At 47.2% G+C, this 22280-nt stretch overlaps 2 protein-coding genes across 3 annotated transcripts in view; both read left to right on the top strand.

Moving 5' to 3' along the window:
• Nucleotides 1-22280, top strand: part of POU6F2 (POU class 6 homeobox 2) — a 559658-nt gene that overhangs the window by 29150 nt on the left and 508228 nt on the right. The gene's annotated exons all lie outside the window — the stretch shown is intronic.
• On the top strand, nucleotides 9501-15215 carry LOC128329194 (uncharacterized). Its single transcript, XM_053259880.1, has 2 exons — nucleotides 9501-10591; nucleotides 14136-15215. The coding sequence occupies exons 1-2, from the start codon at nucleotides 10147-10149 to the stop codon at nucleotides 14765-14767; spliced, it is 1077 nt and encodes a 358-aa protein (XP_053115855.1). The 5' UTR covers nucleotides 9501-10146; the 3' UTR covers nucleotides 14768-15215.

The following is a 22280-nucleotide window of genomic DNA, read 5'->3' as shown; positions in this document are numbered from 1 at the left end:
TGTAGGGAGGAAATCCAACTGACAGTTTAACAAGCAGGACTGTTCTTTAAAGAGTGATCAGTCCTCTGAAAATTGGAACATACCTTTGCAAATCTCTCCCCCGTGCCCCGCTTCTTTGCGTCTTGTTCCAAAAACTTAAGACTGGTTTCTCTTTCACAGCTATACTTGAATTAAAATTGTCTTCCCACCAATTCTTGGCACACACTTTCCAGGGAGGACACTGATCCCAGCCCCAACCCTTGCAGCTAGGTGTGTGACATGCATTCCAAATTTACCTTGATTTCCCATTCATCAGCATTTATTGTCACCACCAAGCTGGTAAGCAGGACCAAGCCATGTGGCTAGGTCCCTATGCAGGACAGTATATACATTATTTTAATCTCTTTATGCTGAATTAACTGCCCTGCTCTTATTTCAACTTCCTTAGTTGAAATGAAGGTATTCAACACCTTTATTTCAATACCCCTTTCTCTTCCACACACTCCTCTCCGCTACTCAGTTTACCCACTTGAGTTCATCTCTTCTTTTACTCATAGTATATAGTTTGTGTTTAGGCTTTAAAACAGTCTAAAATCACAATAAAATATAAATTAAAACATCTCAAAACAACTAATATTTTGAGGACATTTAATAAAGATAAACAAGTTTCCAGGAGTGATCAGTTGGTTCACATATTCAGCTGTAAGTGTTCAAGTTATAAGAGATCATGTGATGGATGTGCATGTGTGAACCAACCTATTGCGTATAGCATGTATATCTGTGGTGGCATGTATATGTCAGCAGCCTTGCAAAAACTGTTTGGAATGAGTTGCAGTTCTGTCTGTTCCAGCTCTCTGATTCTTTACTGTGTAGGAGCTGGTGTCATCTACTAAAATGAGATCAGAACAGTTCAAGCTCAAGTTCATTTTTTATTTTTGATTTCGATAACAATAATATGACCATCTTGTTTACTGGTTCTCTTTCCTTTGTTTCTAATGATATTTTAATAATTTATAATAATATTTTAGTTTGCATAATGAACTTTAGAGTGTTTGAACACGTGTATTATCACAATTATCCTTACAACAACTCTGAAAGTACCGTTGCAGTGGTGGTGGGGACTGAGGCTGAATAGCTTCTTTAGGAATGCCTTGTGAGTTCATGGCAGATGTACAGCTTAGGCTTTTACAGTGCAATCCTGGGAATAAACCCCACGGTGTTCAATGAGGCTTCTATGCATGGAAGTAAGTCCCACTGTATGTCAGCAAGTCCACGGAAGACTTCCCACTTTATGGAAGTTTAGTGGGGCTTGATTCAATGGCCAATGGGGATCAGTGGGACTTGATTAAAAAGGATCAAAGGGGCTGCAAGGAATTAAGTCTCACTGCATGGAAGTGCAGCGTGGCTTCCATTGATGAACGCGAGACACAGATATGCTATACTGTGTTCAGTGAGGCTTACTAACTAATAGGTGTGTTTAGGATTGCAGCCTTCACCATTATGCTACACTGGTCTCAACAGCAGCTTGACGCAGAGAAATTTAACAAGTGATGCTTTTCCTGGAATGAAGATTAAGCTGCCTGTTTACAGGAGCTGGGCCTGTAGAAAAGATGACAACCCTTGTCATAACTAAGGAATGGACTTTGAAGTTTTCATGTTTGCAAAGCAACCAGGAAACAGTTTTATCACACTCTAAAATGCAACAGCTAAGGCTTGAAACTGCAAACAATTCTGGCTCCCTGTAAAACCAGCAAACGCAAAAGTCTTTATAAGAAATATGCAACAAAACAATCGCCACAGACATGCTACAACAAAGCCATCTCTCAAAGCCAGGAGGCTGCTCTTGGGATATAAGAACTATTGTCCATTCAGCAGAAGGGGTTGCGGTGTTTCTTTTGAAGTGGTTCAAAAATGTTAAAGTAATTCTGAATCATTAAACTGTTACAAATACAAGATGTAGAAAAGTGAGACTGCCAAGATATGTTTGTGATGGAAATAAATATTTAAATTTCAACTCTACCATGCTTTGCTTAACAAAAATAATTACTCCATTTTCCAGAAAGAGCTGCTCATTCTCTTAAAGGAGGAAAAAAAAGTTCTGCAAAAACTAAATTAGAACACACCAATGAAAATGAATCTACACACAATAGGAGCCAGATCATGGCATTCTTAATGGAAAATATTTAACCATGCTGGCTAGTGGATTTTTTAAAAAGCATTTAATTTCATTAAATGGCTTTCTATATCTTTTTAATAGGCTTGTTTCATTAATCTCTTAAGGATGCATGCAAGTGTAATAAAATTGTGTATCTTATGCTATCATGTATGTTCACAGTGTGTGTGTGTGTGTGTGTGTGTGTGTGTGTGTGTGTGTGTGTGTGTGAAATTATTAATATGGTTTTGGATTCCCAACCCTGCTGCACTGCAAACTGACTTTTCTGACAACTGTGTGTGTCCGTTCAGTACAGCTGGGAAATTCATGCAGTTGCTGGTCTGTGACTTTAGAAATTTCCATAAAATCATATATTCCTTTCCCTCGAATTATTGAATCCTAGAATTGTTACACATTTTGGCACATACAGACTGGCACTTCCTCATTTCTTCTGTGGTTATTAAGTGTTGTTGTAGTCATAAAGTGAAGAGATAACTTTCTCTCTAGTATTTTGTTCAGCTAATAATTAAAGATGTTTCCTCAGTGGGTACTGATGGCTACAGAATACTTATGTGCATGAGCTCAATGGATTTTGATGGTTGGTGGCTACTAGATGCTAGATACACTGTGTGTGGGGGGGCGGGGGTGCTGAGGCCACTGTTCTGTCAGTATATGTGAGGGGATGGGGAGAAACAATTTGGAGGAAAATAAATAATTTTACAATAAATAATTGACTGTTCCATAGTTTTAGGGCCAGGCTGTGGCTCTGGGTGGCTGTACTTGAATCCAATTCTGGATAGGGATGTGCATGGAACTGGGCGGGGGAAGTTCGAAGGTGGGAGGGGGATAGCTTTAAGAGGGGGAGGGTGTACTTACCCCTCCCTCTGCTTTCCCCCTGCCAGCACTTCGTTAGTAAAGGCTACATCAGGGCGGCAGCATACCTCCCTGCTACCCCGTTCCCTCTTTGGCCAGAAGTACCTGGTGCATGTGCACATGCTGGGCATGTGCGCGCCTGACATGCGTGCGTGCACCAGGTACTTCCTGGTTTCTAGCCCAAAGGGGATCAGGCGGCAGGGTGTTTTGCTCCCGCCCTGACAGAGGCTTTACTAATGGAGCACTGGCAGGGAGCAAGCAGAGGGAGGGGTAGGTGCACCCTCCCCCGCCCTTAAAGTTATCCCCCCGAGCCTTCAAACCGCCCGGTGTTCGAACCTGTTTGGAGGCCCGTAAAAGTACACATCCCTAGTTCTGGAGTGTGTGTGTTTCCAGCTCACAGTTCCTGAGGTCAATTGCTGGAAGGCAGCTGGCATACACAGGCCCAACCTTGTGGCTGGTCGTGGGACTGTGGCCATTGCATACCAAGTCTGACAATACCCCAGGTCCTGTGCCATCATCCCTCCTCTGTCTGGGATGTAATCTCTCTGTTCAGAGAGACGAGTGGCAGCAGTGCAGAGATTCCTGCCTGGAATCCCCCCAAAGTGGCTGGACCCAGAGCACGGCTCTCACTGCAGAAGCTGTACTCCAATTCACCTGGGTCCACGGGGCACACTCTGCTTGGGGGAGGGGGGTGCTGCACTCCTTTTCAGGCAAAGTTGGCTTTTGTGCTGAGGAGTGCAGCCCAGCCCAATCCACCAGTGTGCAGATCTGAACAGAGCACGCCATGAGGGCCAGTGGGGTCAGAGCACAACTGCAGCAGGAGCCATGCACCAGGTCTGGCTGCAGTGGGGAGTCTCCAAGCAGGAATCTCCACGCTGCTGCCACTTTGCCTAGTTGGGGATGCCCTAGGCAGGGAAGAGCAATTATCTTCTGCCCTTTAAATTCAGAATGACTCATGTGGAGGCCACCACACCTGGGCATATGGTACTGCTCTACTCTTTTGACTATTCAAGGGCAGAAGATCATGCTTGTAGTTATATACCAGACTTGTACAATTCAGGGGCGTCATACTGCCTACCAATATTGCAAACCCTTTGTCCAATCAATCAATTTTTATTACAGCTGTTGGCCAGCCAAGAGATAAAAATCAGAATAACAAATATATACAGATAATAACTGATAATAACACACAATAAAACAGTATACAAGCAAACCCTTTGTCTTGAGCATCCACGCTAGATGAGACTAGTTATCTAATGTGTTAGGTAATGTATTACCTAACAGGTAACAACCTAAAGTAGGGTTGTGCAAAATGTTTTGATGTTGAAACGTTTCTACTTGAATCGGGCTATTTCGAGAGTCTCGTGCTCGAAACAAAATACACTTTAAATAAAGGGCCAGTTTTGAATTCAGAATGAAACAGCCCCGTTTTGAGTAGAAACATTTTGATGTTTCAAGTGCCATTTTGGAGGCCTATTTTTTCCTTGCTAATTGTGTTTTTTGGCGCTGGCTTCTGATTGGCATGTGTTCTCCTTGCTTCTTGCTTGGCTTGTTATCAACTAACCAGAAGTATCTGACATGTCTGCATGCGCTGGGTGCGGGAGTGTACATGGTGTGCGTGCATGGTAGGCACAATGTGAACATACCTCTGCACGTGCAGGCACGTCAGATACTTCTGGTTAGTTCCAGTAAAGGGGGCAAATGGGGTGGCAGGGAGGTATGCTGCTGCCCCAATTGACTTTCTAAAAACCAAGCACTGGCAGGGGAAGAGCAGCGGAAGGGGAAGTGCACCCTCCCCTGCTCTTAATGCACATGCCCCTGCCTTCAAGCCTCCCCCACCCGGTTCCATGCACATCCCTAACAGGCTGTGCTTGCTTCTAAAAGTGCTGCTGTGGCAGCTGTTAAAATGCTAGGAAGTAAGGAGTCACGACTGTTTCAGAGAGCAACCTGTGCTGATGAGGTTTTACTGCAGCTCAGACATTCTGGGTCAGTGATTATTTTTGAGGGATTTTTGGTCTCTGTTTGAAATGTGTGTTGCGAGGGACAGATTCCCTTTTACTGTGTGTTTCTGCAGTGTCTTTCAAGGGAGCGTTGCAAATTTATTGCAAATTGCAATGCAAAACTAGTGTGTGCAGCTTGTTCTGGCCACAGGGAACAATGGAGAAACGTGAAACACCCCATTGTTCCCCATGGGTGGCTCCTAGGGACACCAAAGTTGAGTGGTAGGGCATGATGGGTGCTACCTACCACCCAACTCACAAAAGGAATGCACAAGTGAGTGATTTTAAACTCATTTTTAACCTATCCCCTAAACCCCCATTTTGGGGAAAGGTTAAAAAATTGTTTAAAATAGCCCACTTGCCCATTTCGTTTGTGGTAGGTTTCTCACTTTTCCCAGGTGCGGAGCCAGCCGAGTGGCGGCCTGGGTCCAGCCCCGCCCAGTGGCCCCTCTGACGACATCCCGTGCGTGTGAAGTCACATGCAAAGGCTGTTCCTGAGCCCCGAGAGAAATCTCTTCTCTGCTCACGAGCGAGCGACGACAGCCTGTCACACGCAAAGGGGGCATGGCCTCGAGCTCCAAGAGCCCAAGCGAGCCAAACACTGCCTGAAATTGATGGGCAAGTGCTCTCTCGGGGCTCTTAGTAGCCCGGGGGGTGGGTGGGTTTGTTCGAGGCTCTTCTGGAGCCCGAGCCATGCCTCCTGGTGGCTTCTGCAGCTCCTACCATTGGCGGCCCGGGTTCTTTGAACAATGGTGGCTACGCCTTTGCCTTTTCCTCTCTGGGGATCTGCAGCATGCTATGCTTCTACTCAAAAAGATTAGCCCATCCATTCCAGATAATTCTGTTTTATGCACACAATTGATAAAACAGTATTTCTAAAACAGTTCATTAGTTATACACACATCAGAGGCGTAACTATAATAGGGCAAGGGGAGAAAGTTATCTGGTCCCCAGAGGCAAGTCATATGACTGATTCCCCCAGCCACGCACCCGCCCAGGCTTCCTTCAGTTGTATTCATCCCCCAAAATTGATGTGAGTGTTAAGACCTGGAGCTACCAGAACAGCATGTCTTTCTCTAGTACCATTAAATGACTTGCATCGTCCACAACTTACAAAACCTTAAAAAAAAAATTAGGATGATGTTCTATTGCAGCACATAGGTTCAGCCTCATTTAAGATGTCTTTACTTCATGAGCTGAGCTTCAGTGGGGGGGGGGGCATTTTAAAATCTTGTCTCTGGGCCCACTCCAACCTTTCTATGCCCCTGACACACATCAACATTGCCTGCTTTAAAATGTATAGTTGCCTTCTAAAGGAACCCAGTTGTTGAGAAACAAAACCAACACTCTTGGTTGATAATTGTTCTGAACCTACACAGGCATTACTTCACTGAAGGCAGATTTTCCTGGTTGTCATGCTGGAAAACCAATCATTAGCAACCTGTCAGTCAGGTAACTGGAAATAGCAGTGATGTCAACACTGATTACATATACTGCTATAGAAACAACAACTGAATTTTTTCTACCCCAACCACCTTCCTTCCTTGGTACAAAGCCATTAACATCTGTGAATGAAGTTTCAGGTGTCAGTTTTGAATTTGGGTGACTGTTTGTTTGTTACTCACCAAGCAGCTGTATCTAAGATCATTTAGAAACAGAAGGAAGCCTTCACAGGTTATCCAGATAAAAGTGCTAAAACAGAACTCAGTGTGACACCTTTACTTCATAGGGTGCTTATAATAGAGGAGCAGGGCAAATATATGCTACTACAATGATCCTTGTGGGAAAATCCCTAAGAACTGTTGGGTCTTCTGGGTTAGACCAAGGTCTGTTTAGTCCAACATTCTTTCTCCAGCAGTGGCTCAGACCGATGTCAGAGGAAGGTCACAAACTGGGGATTGCTAGATGCTGATAACAGTATTTCTCTGTTGGTGGGAAAGCATGCAGCAACTGGAGATACACTGCCTGTTAACATGGAAGCTTCATCTCGGTAGTTGTGGCTAATATCTGTTGGCTCCGTAGGAGGTTTGGCTTTGGCATCCCCTCCAAATGTGAAGTGTGGAGCCTCTGCTTTAACTTGAGACACACAAGGCTGCTCATGCACTGGGTCGAATGTCCAGCCTCTGAAGATGACCAGCAAATTTGGGCATAGTGTGGGAGAGAGAAGAGAGTTGAGGAGCTTGGAGCTTGCCCAATGCCTGCCCTTTCTCTACTGCTGCCACCTCCCTCCCCTCAGCAGTGCAGGCTCTGCATTCCACAAGGCCAACAGAACTCTCTGTCTTTCCCTGAGAGGCAGCTTTTGATGGTCCTTCTTCCATGGCCAACCAGGTCATGGCTGCAAGCCCACTGTCATGCACACCACTTGTTTAGTTAGTTATTATTTATTAGTTTTGGACTGTGACACTTCAGAAACTAGGATGGGGGCTCCTGCCTGGGCATTTACAACTGTAACAGAGCAGGGGGAGGGAAGGAGGGGGTGGGGACAAAGCAGGGTTAGGGGGAGGAGGAGGAGGAAATCAAGTCAGAGATCAGTTAGGAGGTGGACCCTGGCCACTAAACTCCTTGCTAGGGAGCTGTGATACACCCCCCCCCCCAAGAATTGGGGCCTAGGTCACCCTAGTAGACAAGCTGGCCCCATCAAAATCTAATATTTTAAGAATATCAAATCTTTAAAAAACCATCTCACTAGCAGCTATGAAAAATATTGCAGGAATTGCCATTATTAAAAAGGCATGTGGTGTCACTAGTCACAAAGGAAGATTAGATTCAACATGGCTGAGTCGAAGAAATATGCAATATGGCTTAATATCCTCTATAATAAAGAGCCAGGGTGTGCGCCCGTGTCTCTGCGCCCGTGTCTTTCTCAGCCGTTCTGGGCATGCGCAGAGCGCATGCCCAGAACGTCCGAGAAAGATACAGCTGCAGGCACCAGGCGGCCATGTTGCCTCTCTGTGCGAAAGGAGGAGAAGCGGGGACCGAGGAGTCACGTCTTTAGTCACCTCTTTTGCCGATGGGAAGCGGAGTCGCCGATTATCACCCCAGGGTTAGGGTTATCAGCGTTAGGGAGGAGAAGGGGAGAGGAGATTTCCTTCTCAAACCGTCCCCGATTTAAGAAGCCCACTGTGGAGGTCAGGACGGATCACCCAGACCAGCAGCAGATGGAGGAGCAGCAGCCGCTGCCGCCGCCTCCTCCTCCACCCCCTCCTCGGGATTTGTCTTTCAGTTTCATTGTCAGGCGGCGGCGGCAGCAGCAGCAGCGACGACAGCAGTAACTCTGCCCGTGAGCGTCCGCCTGGCAGGGCTCCTCTGGAAAGGAAGGGCGGCCGCCCAGGGTTGCCTGCGTGTCACTCCCAAGCCGGTCTCCAGACAAAGCTTTGTCCGCCTTAATAGTCCAGCTTTTCGCGAAACGGCAGCGGCAGGTCCAGCCTACTAGCACCCGTTATTTTAACGGGCTTAAAAATACTAGTTGTCTATAAGGAAGCAGCTAGATTCTAGTGCTAGGATACTATTAACCCATGTCCAGGATTAGTAGTACTTCACTGGTTTCCAAAAGCAACTTGCCATGCAGGGACGTAGCTATAACTGAGCGAAAGGGTTCAAAGAACATGGGCCCCCAGCTCCTCAGGGCCCTCCAGCTCCACCAATCCCTATTTTCTTCATATCTCCCTCACTCAGGGGGGCCACCAAAGAGAGGGATAAACATGGGCCCCCTCTCCCCTAGCTACGCCCCTGTTGCCATGATATTTTTTAGAACCAAAAAGCAGGTAAGCCTTCTCGGATTCTACTACAATGTGATTCTTAGTATGGGAGTGTAATTAGCAACTTCCTGTAAATACAAGAGAGGATCGTGTGGAGTTATGATGCTAAGGATGAATTATTGTCATATGTTTGTAAATTCCTGATAGTGCTAGGTTTAGATGGTGCTGGGCTTATAAATTCCTGATGTACACACTCCCTAGGTGTGCTTAGTTTGAACACAAACAATTAAGGCTGCAGTACTGTGTAGTACAAACTTACTTGGATTGTAAACAGTCCTGAGATTTTATATAGAGTGGCAAATAAATGTGACAAATAAATAAATAGTTGGCAGTTACTCAGTAAAACCTATGAAGCAATTCTGTGATATTTAGGGATAAGTCTAATTGAACTCTGTAGAACTTAATTTCTAGTATACATAGATAGGATCACGATACATACAGACATTTCTAATGCAATTCAGATGTTGACCTCTTATTCCCAATTCTACTATTTAATTGGAGGAGAACTTATATCTTAATTAAATTCTGTATTGTACAAGATAACTATGGAAAAATACTAAATCTCCATAATTATTCATATTGACTTTAGTACTGATAGAATCCCCCTCCCCTTGCCTCGTGCAAGTGGGAGGGTGTTTGTCCCAGCCCGGGACTCACAAGCCCAAGAAGAAGCCTGATTGGTTGGCTGGCTCGTGGTGGGCGGGGCTTGCTGAGAGGCCGAGCGTTTCCCCGCTCTGGCCTCTCAGTCGGCTGTTTGTTTCCGATTAGGAAGGAGCTCAGTCCGGGAGCTCCTTCCTCGAAGGCCTTAGTTGGGGGGGTGCGCCCGACAAGCGGGCGAGGCGGCATTCGGCGGCGTTCCGTCGAGGGGGCCATAGTGTCAGCGGTGGCCCCGCTGGTAGGGGGGTACTCCCGGGACTGCTCCCGGCTGGGTTGCAGCTGCAGCAGCAGCGTCTTTGGGCCTCTTCAGCGCGGCGTCGGCACTCGGCTTCCTGGGCGTGGTTCTCCTTCTGGGCGTTTGCCCTTTTGGTTTGTGGGGTATTTGGGGGGTTTCCATCAGCTTGGGTGGCTGGGCAGCGGCCCCTTTTCCGTTCCCTGGAGCACTACTTTTGATGCCAACATTCTTTTATTTGTTTGGTGGGTAGCAGGTGGGTGTTTGTGCTCATCGGTGCCCTGGTGGGCCTGGCCTGGTTGAGAGTCAAAAGGCCTTTTCAAGCCTTCTCCTTGGGTGGGGGGCTCTGGTGCTTTCCTGGATAGGATTGAGTATTGTTTTTGATTCAGGACAAGGGCTTGGCTTTTGTTCTATATCCTTGCTACCTTCATTCTGTGTGTGGTTGGCGCTTTTTTTTCTCCAACCCCTTTTGGAATCCCACTATTTGGAGGCAGTATGCCGGGGAAGGCCAAGGGCAAGAAAGGGGGGCGCCCTGTTAAGCAGCCCAAGAGGCCTGCTCCCCCGCAGTCCTCCTCGGAGGAGGAGGATGAGGAGATGACTCTGATACGGGGGTTAATTAATAGGATGGAAGCTTTAGAGAAAGCAAAAGCAGCCCCCTCCGACAAAGGTGCGGGTCCTTCAGGTGTGTGGGGGGTGCCTCCTCCTAAGGTCCCTCGGAGGACCAGGGGTTCTGTGAAAAGCCAGCTGCTAACTTCTCTCTCTAGTAGGCTGGCTGCGCTGGAAGAAGGGCTGAACCCTGCTGGACCGGGCCCTTCTGCTCCTGCGTTACCGCTTCCTGAACCTGAGTCTCCAGTTCCGGAGTCGCCTTCACCATTGCTACCTCCGCCTGCGGCACCAGTTGTTCAGCCTCCAGTGGATACGGCTACTCCTTTGGCCCAGGGTGAGCCTGCAGCACCTACACCGCCCGGCGTCACCGGCCAGTGGCTTTGTCCCTGGCCGATGCCTGCCATGGGTGGATGGGGCCCAGCTTCTTACTGGCCCCCATATACACAACCTTGGGTGGCGGGTTCCCCGCCGGTTTTTCCTGGAGTTATTGCAGGCTTACAAGGCGCTGCGGAGCAGGTCTGGTTGGGCAACCGGCCCTCCAGCGGGTCGCTCCCACTCCCGGGGGTGGCCTCCTCTGCTGGATCTGCCACGGGGGTGCAGGCGGGTTATTATCCGATGGGGATTCTGCCGTCACCTCAGCATGCGCCCTATGGTAGCATGGGCCTCCCGTTAGGGGATCACTTACTCCCTTCTACAAAAGAAAAAATCCTTAAGGGTGAATATGTGGACATTTTTAGCTTGTTGTTCAGGGAACCTGAGGTTAAGCATAAAGAGGGGGAATCTTGTAAGGAGCACGAAGCCACCAAGAGAAAGCCGGTCGAAAAGACTTGGAATAATTGGCTTTCTGGCTTCACGATTTATATGGGGGTTATTGTCCAAGCCCAGCCCGCAAGGGGCCCTGCCCTGTTAAAATACATGGATATAATTCACAGGGCGGTCTCCGACTTTGCTGGATCTTCCTGGGTACGGTACGATGAGAGTTTTAGAATGAGGGCTGCCCTTGACCCCACATTGCCCTGGGATGCTCCGTTGCAGGAGTTGTGGCTGGTTACTATGTCTCCAGCCCGGCCCATAGAGGGAGATAGGTCTGACAGTGGGCATTTGCTTTCTAAACCATCGGGGGTTTTGCCCTCAGGGAGTCCTGGGCAACAGTGGGTTCAACCCCACCTTGTTTGCTGGGAGTTTAACTCCAATGGCAAGTGCTCCCGTTCCCCTTGTCGGTTTAAGCATGCCTGCGGGGTCTGTGGGGCGAGGCACCCCAGTTCCTCCTGCCCCAGGGCCAAGTTTGGGGGTTCCGGGGCTAAGTATAGGCAGGGGAGCAGTAAAAAGGGTGGCCCTCCTCCACCCGCTCCGAATAAAGGGTCCTAGCCCTATCAAGGTGAAGGTGCTTGAGCAGCTGTTGCTGGACTATCCTGACCAGTCAGCAGCTTCTTATTTGTTATGTGGCTTCCGGGATGGTTTCAGAATTCCCTCTTCGGCCCGGAGGGGATTAGGCAGTTCTCGCAATCTGAGATCAGTGGTTGGTAAGGAGGAAGTCGTTGTTAGGAAAATTGGTAAGGAGGTGGCTGCGGGCAGGGTGATGGGGCCTTTTGCCAGTCTCCCCTTCCCCAGCCTTAGGGTCTCCCCATTAGGGGTGGTCCCTAAAAAGGTTCCTGGTGAATTTAGGTTGATTCACCACCTTTCTCATCCCAGGGGGTCCTCAGTAAATGATGGCATCCCTGATAGCTTATGCTCTGTACGTTATACCTCATTTGATGAGGCCGTGGAAGTGGTCAGGGGTAGGGGCCCCGGGGCCCTTTTGGCGAAGTGTGATATTGAATCCGCCTTTCGCCTGTTGCCGGTACATCCAAATGACTTCGAGCTGCTGGGCTTTGCATTTGCTGGCCAATTTTATTTTGATAGGGCTTTGCCTATGGGCTGCTCGATTTCCTGCGCAGCATTCGAAACATTCAGCTCCTTTTTGGAGTGGGCAGTTAGGCGCCAGGCGGGTCTTCCCTACACGGCTCATTTTTTAGATGATTTTCTTTTTACAGGCAGGGGGAATTCGAGGGAGTGCCACCATTTACTTCGCTCCTTCATGGAGCTAACAGACCGGCTAGGTGTCCCTTTGGCACGGGATAAGACGGAGGGGCCGGTCACGTGCCTCGCCTTTTTGGGGATTGAGTTGGACACTGTTGCCGGTTGCTCCAGGCTGCCTCAGGCCAAGCTGCGGGTTTTATTGGACATGGTTAGGTCCCTTGGTCGCGCCCGTAAGGTCTCCCTTAGGGATCTCCAGGTTGTTTTGGGTCACCTCAATTTTGCCTGCAAAGTGGTGGCTCCGGGCCGGGCCTTTTTGCGCCGGTTATGTGACCTGACTGTGGGCGTTAGGGCTCCCCATCACAGAGTACGAATTACGGAGGGTGCCCGGGCCGACCTGGCTCTTTGGGAAGCATTTCTCACTGATTTTAATGGGGTGTCTTTCTGGCGGGATGTTAGACTTCTGGAAACCGACCTGCAGGTCCACTCTGACGCTGCAGGTGGAATAGGTTTCGGGGTTTATTTCAGGGGACGTTGGTGTTCCGCCAGGTGGCCCGAGGACTGGTTCAGGCAGGGGGTTTCCCAGGACCTGACTTTCCTAGAGCTCTTTCCAATTGTGGTGGCCGTGCATATTTGGTCCGCTGAGTTTGCCAACTCCTCAGTTGTGTTTTGGTGTGACAATCTGGCAGTTGTTCAGATTGTCAATAGTCAGACTTCCCAGTCCCCGAGGGTCATGGTTTTGGTTAGGGCATTGGTATTGCAGTGTCTGCGGGCTAACATCCTTTTCCAGTCCCGCCATGTTCCGGGTATCCGGAATGACATAGCTGACGCTTTGTCTCGTTTTCAGTTAAACAGGTTCAGAGCGTTAGCGCCCGAGGCCGCCCTTCACCCGGAACCCATGCCAGCTTTTCTGTGGGAACTTGGCAGGCGGAGGCACAGCGGGCCATAGCGGCATCTCTGGCGCCTAGCACCAGAGTGAGCTACACAGCCAAGCTTGAGGCTTTCTCTCTTTTTCGAAAGACTGAAGGTTTGGCGGAGGTGTGGCCGGTCCCTGTAGAGCAACTTCAGCAGTTTTTGGTCTTCCTCCGCAGGGCGGGGCGTGCGGTATCCACTTTGGGGGGCTATCTTGCCGCGTTAGCTTTTGAAGCCCAGGTTCGTGGGGTTGGTGATTCCTCCTCCAACCCGCGGGTGCGGCGCATGTTGGAGGGTTGGGCTAGGGGGGAGCCTAGGACTAGGGACCCCAGACGCCCTTTTACTCTGGAGTTGGTGGCTTCAACGCTGGGCCACCTAGTGGGGTGCTGCTCTGGCCCATGGGAGGTGTCGCTGTTTAGGGCTGCACTGTTGGTTGCCTTTTTTGGGGCCTTCCGTCCAGGGGAGTTGCTTCCCCGCAGCGGGTCTTCCCCCAGGGACCGCTGCTTGCAATATTCTGATTTATCGTTCGGTGACGGGGAGGTGCGTTTGCTCCTTCGTCGCTCCAAGACGGATCAGAGGGGCAGAGGCCAGACGGTTCGCCTCGCGGCGGCCGGGAATATCAATGTATGCCCCGTGGTGGCCCTGAGGCAGTACGCTGGGCTGGGCCCCTTTTTGGGGGGATGTCTTTTTACCCACAGCAATCAGACTCCTCTGACGCAGTATCAATTCTTGGCGGTGGTGAGGAAGGCTCTGTTGGCCGCGGGGGTTGCGCTCCAGGGGCTTACTCTACATTCATTTCGTATTGGTGCGGCCACCACCGCTACACGTATGGGGCTTCAGGAGGTCGAAGTTCAGAGGATTGGACGTTGGAGGTCCGTGGCGGTCAGGCGTTATGTGCGCTGACAGCGGACAGGTGTGGGCTCTACTGACCTGTTGCTTTCTTTTGGCAGGTGCTGGCGGGGCGGCGGTCCCGGTCCGAGTCCTGATGTGTGGCCATTCGTTGGTCTTCTGGGCTTTCAAGCGGGCCAGCACCACCCGCTGGGGATCCCAGTTGGGTTTAGGAAGCAAGGCTTCAGTTTATTGGTTGGGCATGAGGGGCATGCTCTGGAATCAGTTGCTTCCAGCATTGAGGGAGCATTTAGATAGGTTTCCCATTCCCGACATCCTGGTTCTTCATTTAGGGGAGAATGATTTGGGCCGGCGGCCTGGCCTCGCCATCCTTCAGCAAGCCTCCTCGGATTTGTCTATTTTGCGCAGCTGGATGCCTGGCGTGCGCATAATATGGGTTAATTGGCTCCAGCGCAGGGTGTGGCGGGGTGCTCATTCTTGCCTTAGCTTGGAAAAGGCACGCAGGAAGATTTCAGCCGCAATAGGTAAAGTGGTTTTGGCGGCCGGGGGGTCTGTGGTGCGGCAGCCAGATATAGCTGCTCGCTTTCCCGAGTTATTCCGCCCTGACGGGGTCCACCTGTCTGAGAAAGGTTGTGATTTGTATCTGCATAATATCCGGGAAGTGCTTGCTGAAGGTTTGGAGGGGGTGGGGCAGGAAGGTCAAGCGAGGGCTAACCTTCCTGGGTGGCGGTAACAGTGCGGGCTGTGGGTAAGGAGGTCTAGATTTCGGTGAGCACCCTTGGACATTTTAAGGTGGATTGGTCAATTGCTTCCTTGTGGCCTGTGCGGCACGGGAAGAATTACATTGCCAAGAAACCTGCTTCAGGACTTCACCTACCTTTGGGCTGTGCGGTCCGGGGAGGTAAAGATCTGAAGCTGTCCAGATCCCCTCTTCTAAAAGGGGTGGTTGGCTTTGAAGGAATTGGGCGGGAGCTACCTGCCTCTTTCCTGAGCCAGGGTGTGTCGCCCTTGCAGGCGATGGGTAGGACGTTTTGAATCCTAGCCCACGCCTAGGTGCCCGCACTGTTTTTATGTTGGTGATTAATCACCTTGTTTCCAGTCCGCCACAAATGTTGTTATATTAATAAAGCGTGGCCCGTTTCTCCCATTAAAAAATGTCTCTGTGTCTTCTTGGGCTGGGGTCTGGGTACAAACAGCCTAAAATACAATAGGATTCCTTCATCTGAGATGGTGGGAGACACAGCTTCAGCCTACAACAATAGCATTTTCCTTTTTAGATGGAATAAACAATTCTTTTTGCAATTGTGCTATGCAAGAAGTGTGAATAATATATATTAATAATTACTTATCAAGTCCTGAAAACTGAACCATTGCACAAAAACAGCTCAGGGCTCTACCTTGGACATAACACCAAACCAGAGGTAAACGTGCGAGAGGCTGGAGTTTGTGATCATCTGAATGCATGAAACTGCAGTTTTGTTACCCAACCGTAGCTCTGTTTTTGCTTCAAAAACTGAATTTGAATTCTGTTTGTAGTGAGTTTCACTGCTGAAACCAGAGGTTTCAAGGCGCCATTGTATTGCCCACAATCTGCTACCGCTATAACCTGGGTTTTGTGAGCAAGCTCCTCCCACAACCATAGAGAGGTTGGCTCAGAGCAGCCCAGAAATGTGTCAGTTCTAGGGTGGCTACATTTCTTGCTGGCCACCTCTCGAAGCTGATGCTCCATCTTATGCCATTTCCTTACTTCTCCTGCCACTGCTTGGCAACAGGGATACCACATCCCTAGAGTTCATGCATTTCAAGGGACAGAGCCACATTGGAGAAAGCCTGCGTGTTTTGGACCTGTGTGTTCCCAATCAAAAAAAGGATGGGAGGACGAGATGGAGACAGCAGGAGAGGTCTCAAAAAATTAATCACTGCAATGCTCTGTGCACAAACACATTAAGCCCGAGTAACACAAATAAAATGTCTTTGCTCTGCTGAAGGCAGACAATCAATAGTGAAAAGGCACAATAACACTGAGCATGCTCCATCTAACATTGTAGCCAATAGTTGCTACTTTACTGATGTGCTGCCCACAGTTTGGTGACACGAGCAGAGGGAGCTTGCTAGGATGCAGCCTAGGTGGACTAGGAAGAGGGAGGGGTTCCTCTGCCCAGAAGGCAGGGGTTGCCAAACCGCAGTTGATCAATCGTCTGTGGCATGATTCTCAGCTTCACAGATTAACCACAGGTTTGTCTACCTGAGGTTTGATGCTATGTCTGAACAAGGCCACAGACTAATTAAAGCACACATAAAAAGAAGGAAAAGCAAGGAAATAAATGCTATCACTATTCAACATGGAAAAAATCTACTTTGTTCCTTACTTCAGGAGTCTCTTTAAGAGGTGCCAGCAAGAAGGGCTAATGTTTTGTTCAGAAGCAGACATGGGAAACATCTCAGAGGAAAATGTTAGCCTCAAATTAATTTCTGTCAGATTTGATTGAAAAACTCACACATAGCTGCCCTTTGGAGGTTTGTGACCTAACTCTCCCTGAATGAGATTTGGTAATCAAATAGAAAGTCCTATGATGCACTATATCAATTTCACTGAAGGCGAAAATAGTAGCAAAGCAGTGTAACACAGTAAAATGAGGATAAGTGGATGTTGGCAATGATAAAAGTTATGTATTTTGATCTCTATTTACCTATTTCACCTAGTCGTTTGGGTCCAGAAATCATTGTAAGTGCTGTTTGTTGCCTGGAAAAGTGGCTTCTGTATAATAAAAAAGCTGAACAAAAGTAATCTTTTGACTATAGGTCGAGTATTGCTTATCTGGACTGCTTGGGACCAGCAGTGTTCCGGATTTTGGACTTTTCTGGATTTCGGAATCGTCCATAAACAGTACATTTTGGAATCGTCCATAAATGATTTCAGAATCGCCCATAAACAGGGTGAAAACAATGGCAGGGGCGGGGGCGAAAACAATGGTGGGGGCAGGGGGAAACAATGGTGGTGGCGAGGAGGTGGTGGCAGGACAACCTGGCCCGGCCCTGAGGGAGGCGGCAGGATGGCCCTGGCCCTGAGGAAGGCGGCTTGACCGCATTTTTAAAGTGAGCTGAGGTGTTGGGTTTGCGTGGGTGGATGGTGGTTTAACAGCGTGGTATCTGGATTTTGGAGCATTCCAGATTTGGATGTCTGGATAAGGGATACTCAACCTGTATTTAGATGGTTCAAATGTACAGAGTCCTTTCCCATATTATAAAATATTCTTAAATCTAGCAAGGTGTTGCTTAGATTTTATTGGAATAGGGGTAGCAGCACTGCAAAGATTAAAAAAAAAACAACACCAGGAAAATAGGAGGTGAAGCCTCAATATTATGCTCAGAAGTAGAAAATACAATTTTGTACATGGTATGGCCAATGTACATGTTTCAATATGTTGTCTTCTTCAGGGGACAACAAATCTTATTCTCCTCTCTTACTCTACTTTCTTGTTGTTTCTTTTAGCCTACTTTTTTGTTGTAACTTAGAGCCTGTTATTTTGTGATCTAAGTAAATTGTTACAACAAAAGAGCAGAATAAGATATTTTTTGTCCTGAAGAAGCTGGCATTCCAAAATGTATTTGGCATCCCGAATACAATATATTATATATTTTTGTGTATCCTTTTGTGGTTTTAAAGTAAAGTAAAGTGTGCTGTCGAGTCAGTGTCAACTCCTGGCACCCACAGAGCCCTGTCGTTGTCTTTGGTAGAATACAGGAGGGGTTTACCATTGCCTCCTCCCACCCAGTATGAGATGATACCTTTCATCACCTTCCTATATTGCTGCTGCCCAATATAGTAGCAGTGGGGATTTGAACTGGCAACCTCTTGCTTGTTAGTTAAGCATTTCCCCACTACGCCACTTAAGGTGGCTTTTTGAAGTTTTACATTCCCTCATTTCTCAAACCTCGTTAGAGAGAATCTCTGACAATCTGAACCAAAACAACAACAAACCCAAAACTATTAAAAACCTATATCAGTTCACCTCTGAACTTCCCTGCTTTCCAGATAACTGTAACTGCAAAGGCAGGATGGAAGCTACAATTGCAACACAATATCTCAGCAGTATGATTGGGCCCATGATAGAGTGACTCCTGGCTGTTGACATACTGCCATATGTTACACTGATGATAAGTGGGGGGAAACAGGCCAGTGCTTGGTCTCCTGTTCCACTCAAAAGGCACAAGAAAGCAGGCAGGGATGCATCACACATCCACAGCAACTTATTATTTATCATATTTATGTGCCACCCTATATACAATATCTGGGCGTTTTACACTTAAAAGTTAAATCATATAAAACAAATTAAAATAGTCATCAATAAAACTTTAAAGGTACTTAAACTTTTAGAGATGCTTAAAACTATCCCTGTAGATAAAAACCAGCTCCCAATAGTCTATCACACTCTTAAGCCCTGTTCAGGCATGTTTCAAAGCATGAATGCTGTACAGTGGACCCTCGACTTACGATCTACTCGACATCTGATGTTTTCGACTTACGAATGACAAAAATGGCCGCACGCTTACGAATTTTTCGAGCTACGAATGGAAACCGTTGGCAGTTTAGATGCGGTTTCCTCGACTTACGAATTTTTAGATGCGGCTTACTCGACTTACGAATTTTTTTAAACCTCCGTGGGTGCGCTTTTCAACTTACGAAATTTTCGACCTCCGAACGTGCATTCGGAACGGATTAACTTCGTAAGTCGAGGGACCACTGTACTTGGGTACTGCATCCATGAGAGCATGCATGTAAACTACACTGTTGTGTGCTGAAACTCTGCCCCCATATGCTGTAAGATAAACACTGGATGCATGGTGAGCAGGTTGCAGGATTTCAGTGCACACCAGCACTGGGCTGGGCTTACAGGTACAATGCTATGCAGATAAAGAGACAGGGCTATGCAGATAGGTGAAGACTTGAAACTCATGGTGTGGGTCATGAAGAGAAGGGAGCGTGCTTTGCCTCCAGGGGTGTCTCCAACATTACAGGTGAAACTCCGAAAATTAGTATATCGTGCAAAAGTCCATTAATTTCAGTAATGCAAATTAAAAGGTGAAACTGATATGAGACAGACGCATTACATGCAAAGCGAGATAAGTTAAGCCTTAATTTGTTATAATTGTGATGATCATGGCATTCAGCTCATGAAAACCCCAAATCCACAATCTCAGAAAATTAGAATATTACATGGAACCAAGAAGACAAGGATTGTAGAATAGAACAATATTGGACCTCCGAAAAGTATAAGCATGCATATGTATTCAGTACTTGGTTTGGGCCCCTTTTGCAGCAATTACTGCCTCAATGCAGCGTGGCATGGATGCTATCAGCCTGTGGCACTGATGAGGTATTATGGAAGACCAGGATGCTTCATTAGCGGCCTTCAGCAATTCTGCATTGTTTGGTCTCATGTCTCTCATCCTTCTCTTGGCAATGCCCCATAGATTCTCTATGGGGTCAGGTCAGGAGAGTTTGCTGGCCAGTCAAGCACAGTACACTGTATACTTTTCAGAGGTCCTATATTGTTCTATTCTACAATCCTTGTCTTCTTGGTTCCATGTAATATTCTAATTTTCTGGGATTGTGGATTTGGGGTTTTCATGAGCTGTATGCCATGATCATCACAATTATAACAAATTAAGGCTTGACTTATCTCGCTTTGCATGTAATGCGTCTGTCTCATATATCAGTTTCACCTTTTAATTTGCATTACTGAAATTAATGGACTTTTGCACGATATTCTAATTTTCCGAGTTTCACCTGTATACCGCCTTTCATTAAAAACAACCCTAAGGCGGTTTTAAAAAGTTAAAAAACATACAATAAAACATGACAAAGTATTAAGCTAAAAATATAAAACAAATCTAATTTAAAAACTATAAAGTACAAGCATAAAAACACATAGACACAAGAATAAAAACACCTAGAAACAGCATAGAAACGGTCATGTAAAAGCCTGGGTAAAAAGCCAAGATTTAAGAAGCTTTCTAAAAACTGTGATGAATGGCCACTGGGAGAGCATTCCAAAGTCTGGGGGCAACAACCTAGAAGGCCCTGTCCCGAGAAGGCCTTCATTAATTCATTAATGAATTAATTCATTAATGAATTGTTTTGACATTTCTTTCTTCCACGTAAGTGAACAGTTGTGATGTTTAGAGGAAAGTAAAGTATTGTACTTGGAGACAATGTTGCAGTCAAGGCAAAATTTGCCCTCCTCCTTCAACACTGGGTGTCTATTCAGTGACAGGAGACTTGAAAAGAGGTTCAAACAGGCTCTTGCGATACGCCAGTCCTTTTCCCACACCCATCTCTTCCAGAATAATGACAGGCATCTTGCTAGAATATTTAAGAAGAATGGGTGGGATTCAGCCTGTGTTAAGCAGAGAATTTACTGTGTTGACTGAGTAGCCTAGTTCTGTGCATCTTGAGATTTTGAACCAGTGATGGACTGGGTGTGAGAAATAAGTTGAAATTCAATCCAGACATGATGAGTTTAGGATGTACACGTTCTGCCTGTTTTGAACAGGGCTGCACTTCCTTTGAAAGATCAGATGCAGCATGGGAGTGCTTTCAAGTGTCGTGCTGCTCCTGAAAGTGTTAATAGGACCTGCATCTGGAAAAATCAGACCTGGCCACAATCATTCATGCCCTGGTTGGGTTATTATAACACAATCTACATAGTATTACATTTTTAAAGCATAAATAAGAAAAAAATCACATTAATATGCTTTTAGCATTTTAACTAGGTGAGCTATAGAGAATCTTGTGTTTGGAGCTGGAGAAAGACTGGTCCTTGCAGAAATAAGAAGAATTTGGGCAGCTGTAGTAAATTTAGTTAGCTAGATATATCCAGATGGCTCTAAGAATAAGCAAAGTGGTCTAATGTAAGGAACACTGAAGATCAATGACACTATCACCATTGATCTATGACCAATTCCTTCTCAGCCCCTGAATTGAGATGCAGCATGAAGCCAAGGAAAGAAACGGATGTTTAGCTGTTTTAATGAGTTGAGCATCAGGCCATCCCATCCAATGTCATATCTACAGTTATTCTTTTCAAAACAGAAGAAGAGGCACTATATGGTTGTCAGGGGTTGGCAGACCTGAAACAGGGGTGTGCATGAACTGCAGCTCGGGCACCAGTTCAGCACCGTGGAGAGTGGAATGGGAATCTGGAGCTTTCCGGTGCTTATCTGCTCTCTACTGCCCATGAAGCTTCCTGCTGGGGCAGTGCTTCGCCCAAGTATCCCTTTGTGGCGCCAGCAAACACATGGTGTCTGTGCATGCATGGGCGCCATTTGCGTAGTTAGCAACATCATGCTATTGCTGACCATGCATGTTCAGCAGCACCATACTGATCATACAAATGGTGCCCACGCATGCGTGGATGCCATGTGCCTGCGGGCACTGTGTGGGGGTACTTGGGCGGAGTGCTGGAATCTTCATGAGGCAGCAGAAAGCAATTAAGCACCTGCTCTCCTCTTTCTTAAAGCTCCCACTCCCTGTGGTGCCAAACTGGTGCTCGAATTGTGGTTTGTGCACACCCCTAACTGGAAGGTCAGTGCATTCTGGCCACTGTCATCAGCCCAGGGACTGAATGCCACTGGGAGATTACATCCTCACTTCCCATGAGGAATGTCATGGCAAGTCGAACATAGAAATGTGCCTTATATTGATTCAGACCAGTGGTCTGTCTAGCTCAATATTGCCTGAGCTAGGAGGATCTGGAGGTGACAGAGACTAAATCTGGAAACTTCTGCATGCAAAGTTACAGCCTTTCCCCCAGCTGGGAAGAGCAGCCTGGCTTTAGCAGTTGATCAGAGAAAGAGCAGCTGCAGAAAGCTTGCTTCCCCTTCCCTGTCACAAAGAGCACTGCTCAGGGCTGCCAGGCTGTACATGAATACGTTCACACTGCTTGCTACTGCAGTGCAAAGGGATAGGGGCCCAATTGCAGGGCCAGAATGAAAGAACCAGCACACTTTGCCAGAGTGGTATTGGTATGGGGTCCTCTTGCACGTCATTATTGATACTTTCGGGGGCTTTTAATATGTTTACCATAGAAAGATGGGGTAAATCTCTAAGTAAATGAATAAATATCTTATTGGGAAGATTATTTCCTGACAACATGTGTTAGATGTAATTTTTGTTCTTCACTCTACCATGCCATTCACTAATAAAGCTAATATTTATGACTTCCTGGCAAAAAGGGATATAT

Source organism: Hemicordylus capensis, chromosome 6 (assembly GCF_027244095.1).
Source record: "Hemicordylus capensis ecotype Gifberg chromosome 6, rHemCap1.1.pri, whole genome shotgun sequence".
In the NCBI taxonomy this organism is placed as follows: domain Eukaryota; kingdom Metazoa; phylum Chordata; class Lepidosauria; order Squamata; family Cordylidae; genus Hemicordylus; species Hemicordylus capensis.
The sequence above is the reverse complement of the archived record's forward strand: the minus strand, read 5'-3'. Positions and strand labels throughout refer to the sequence as shown.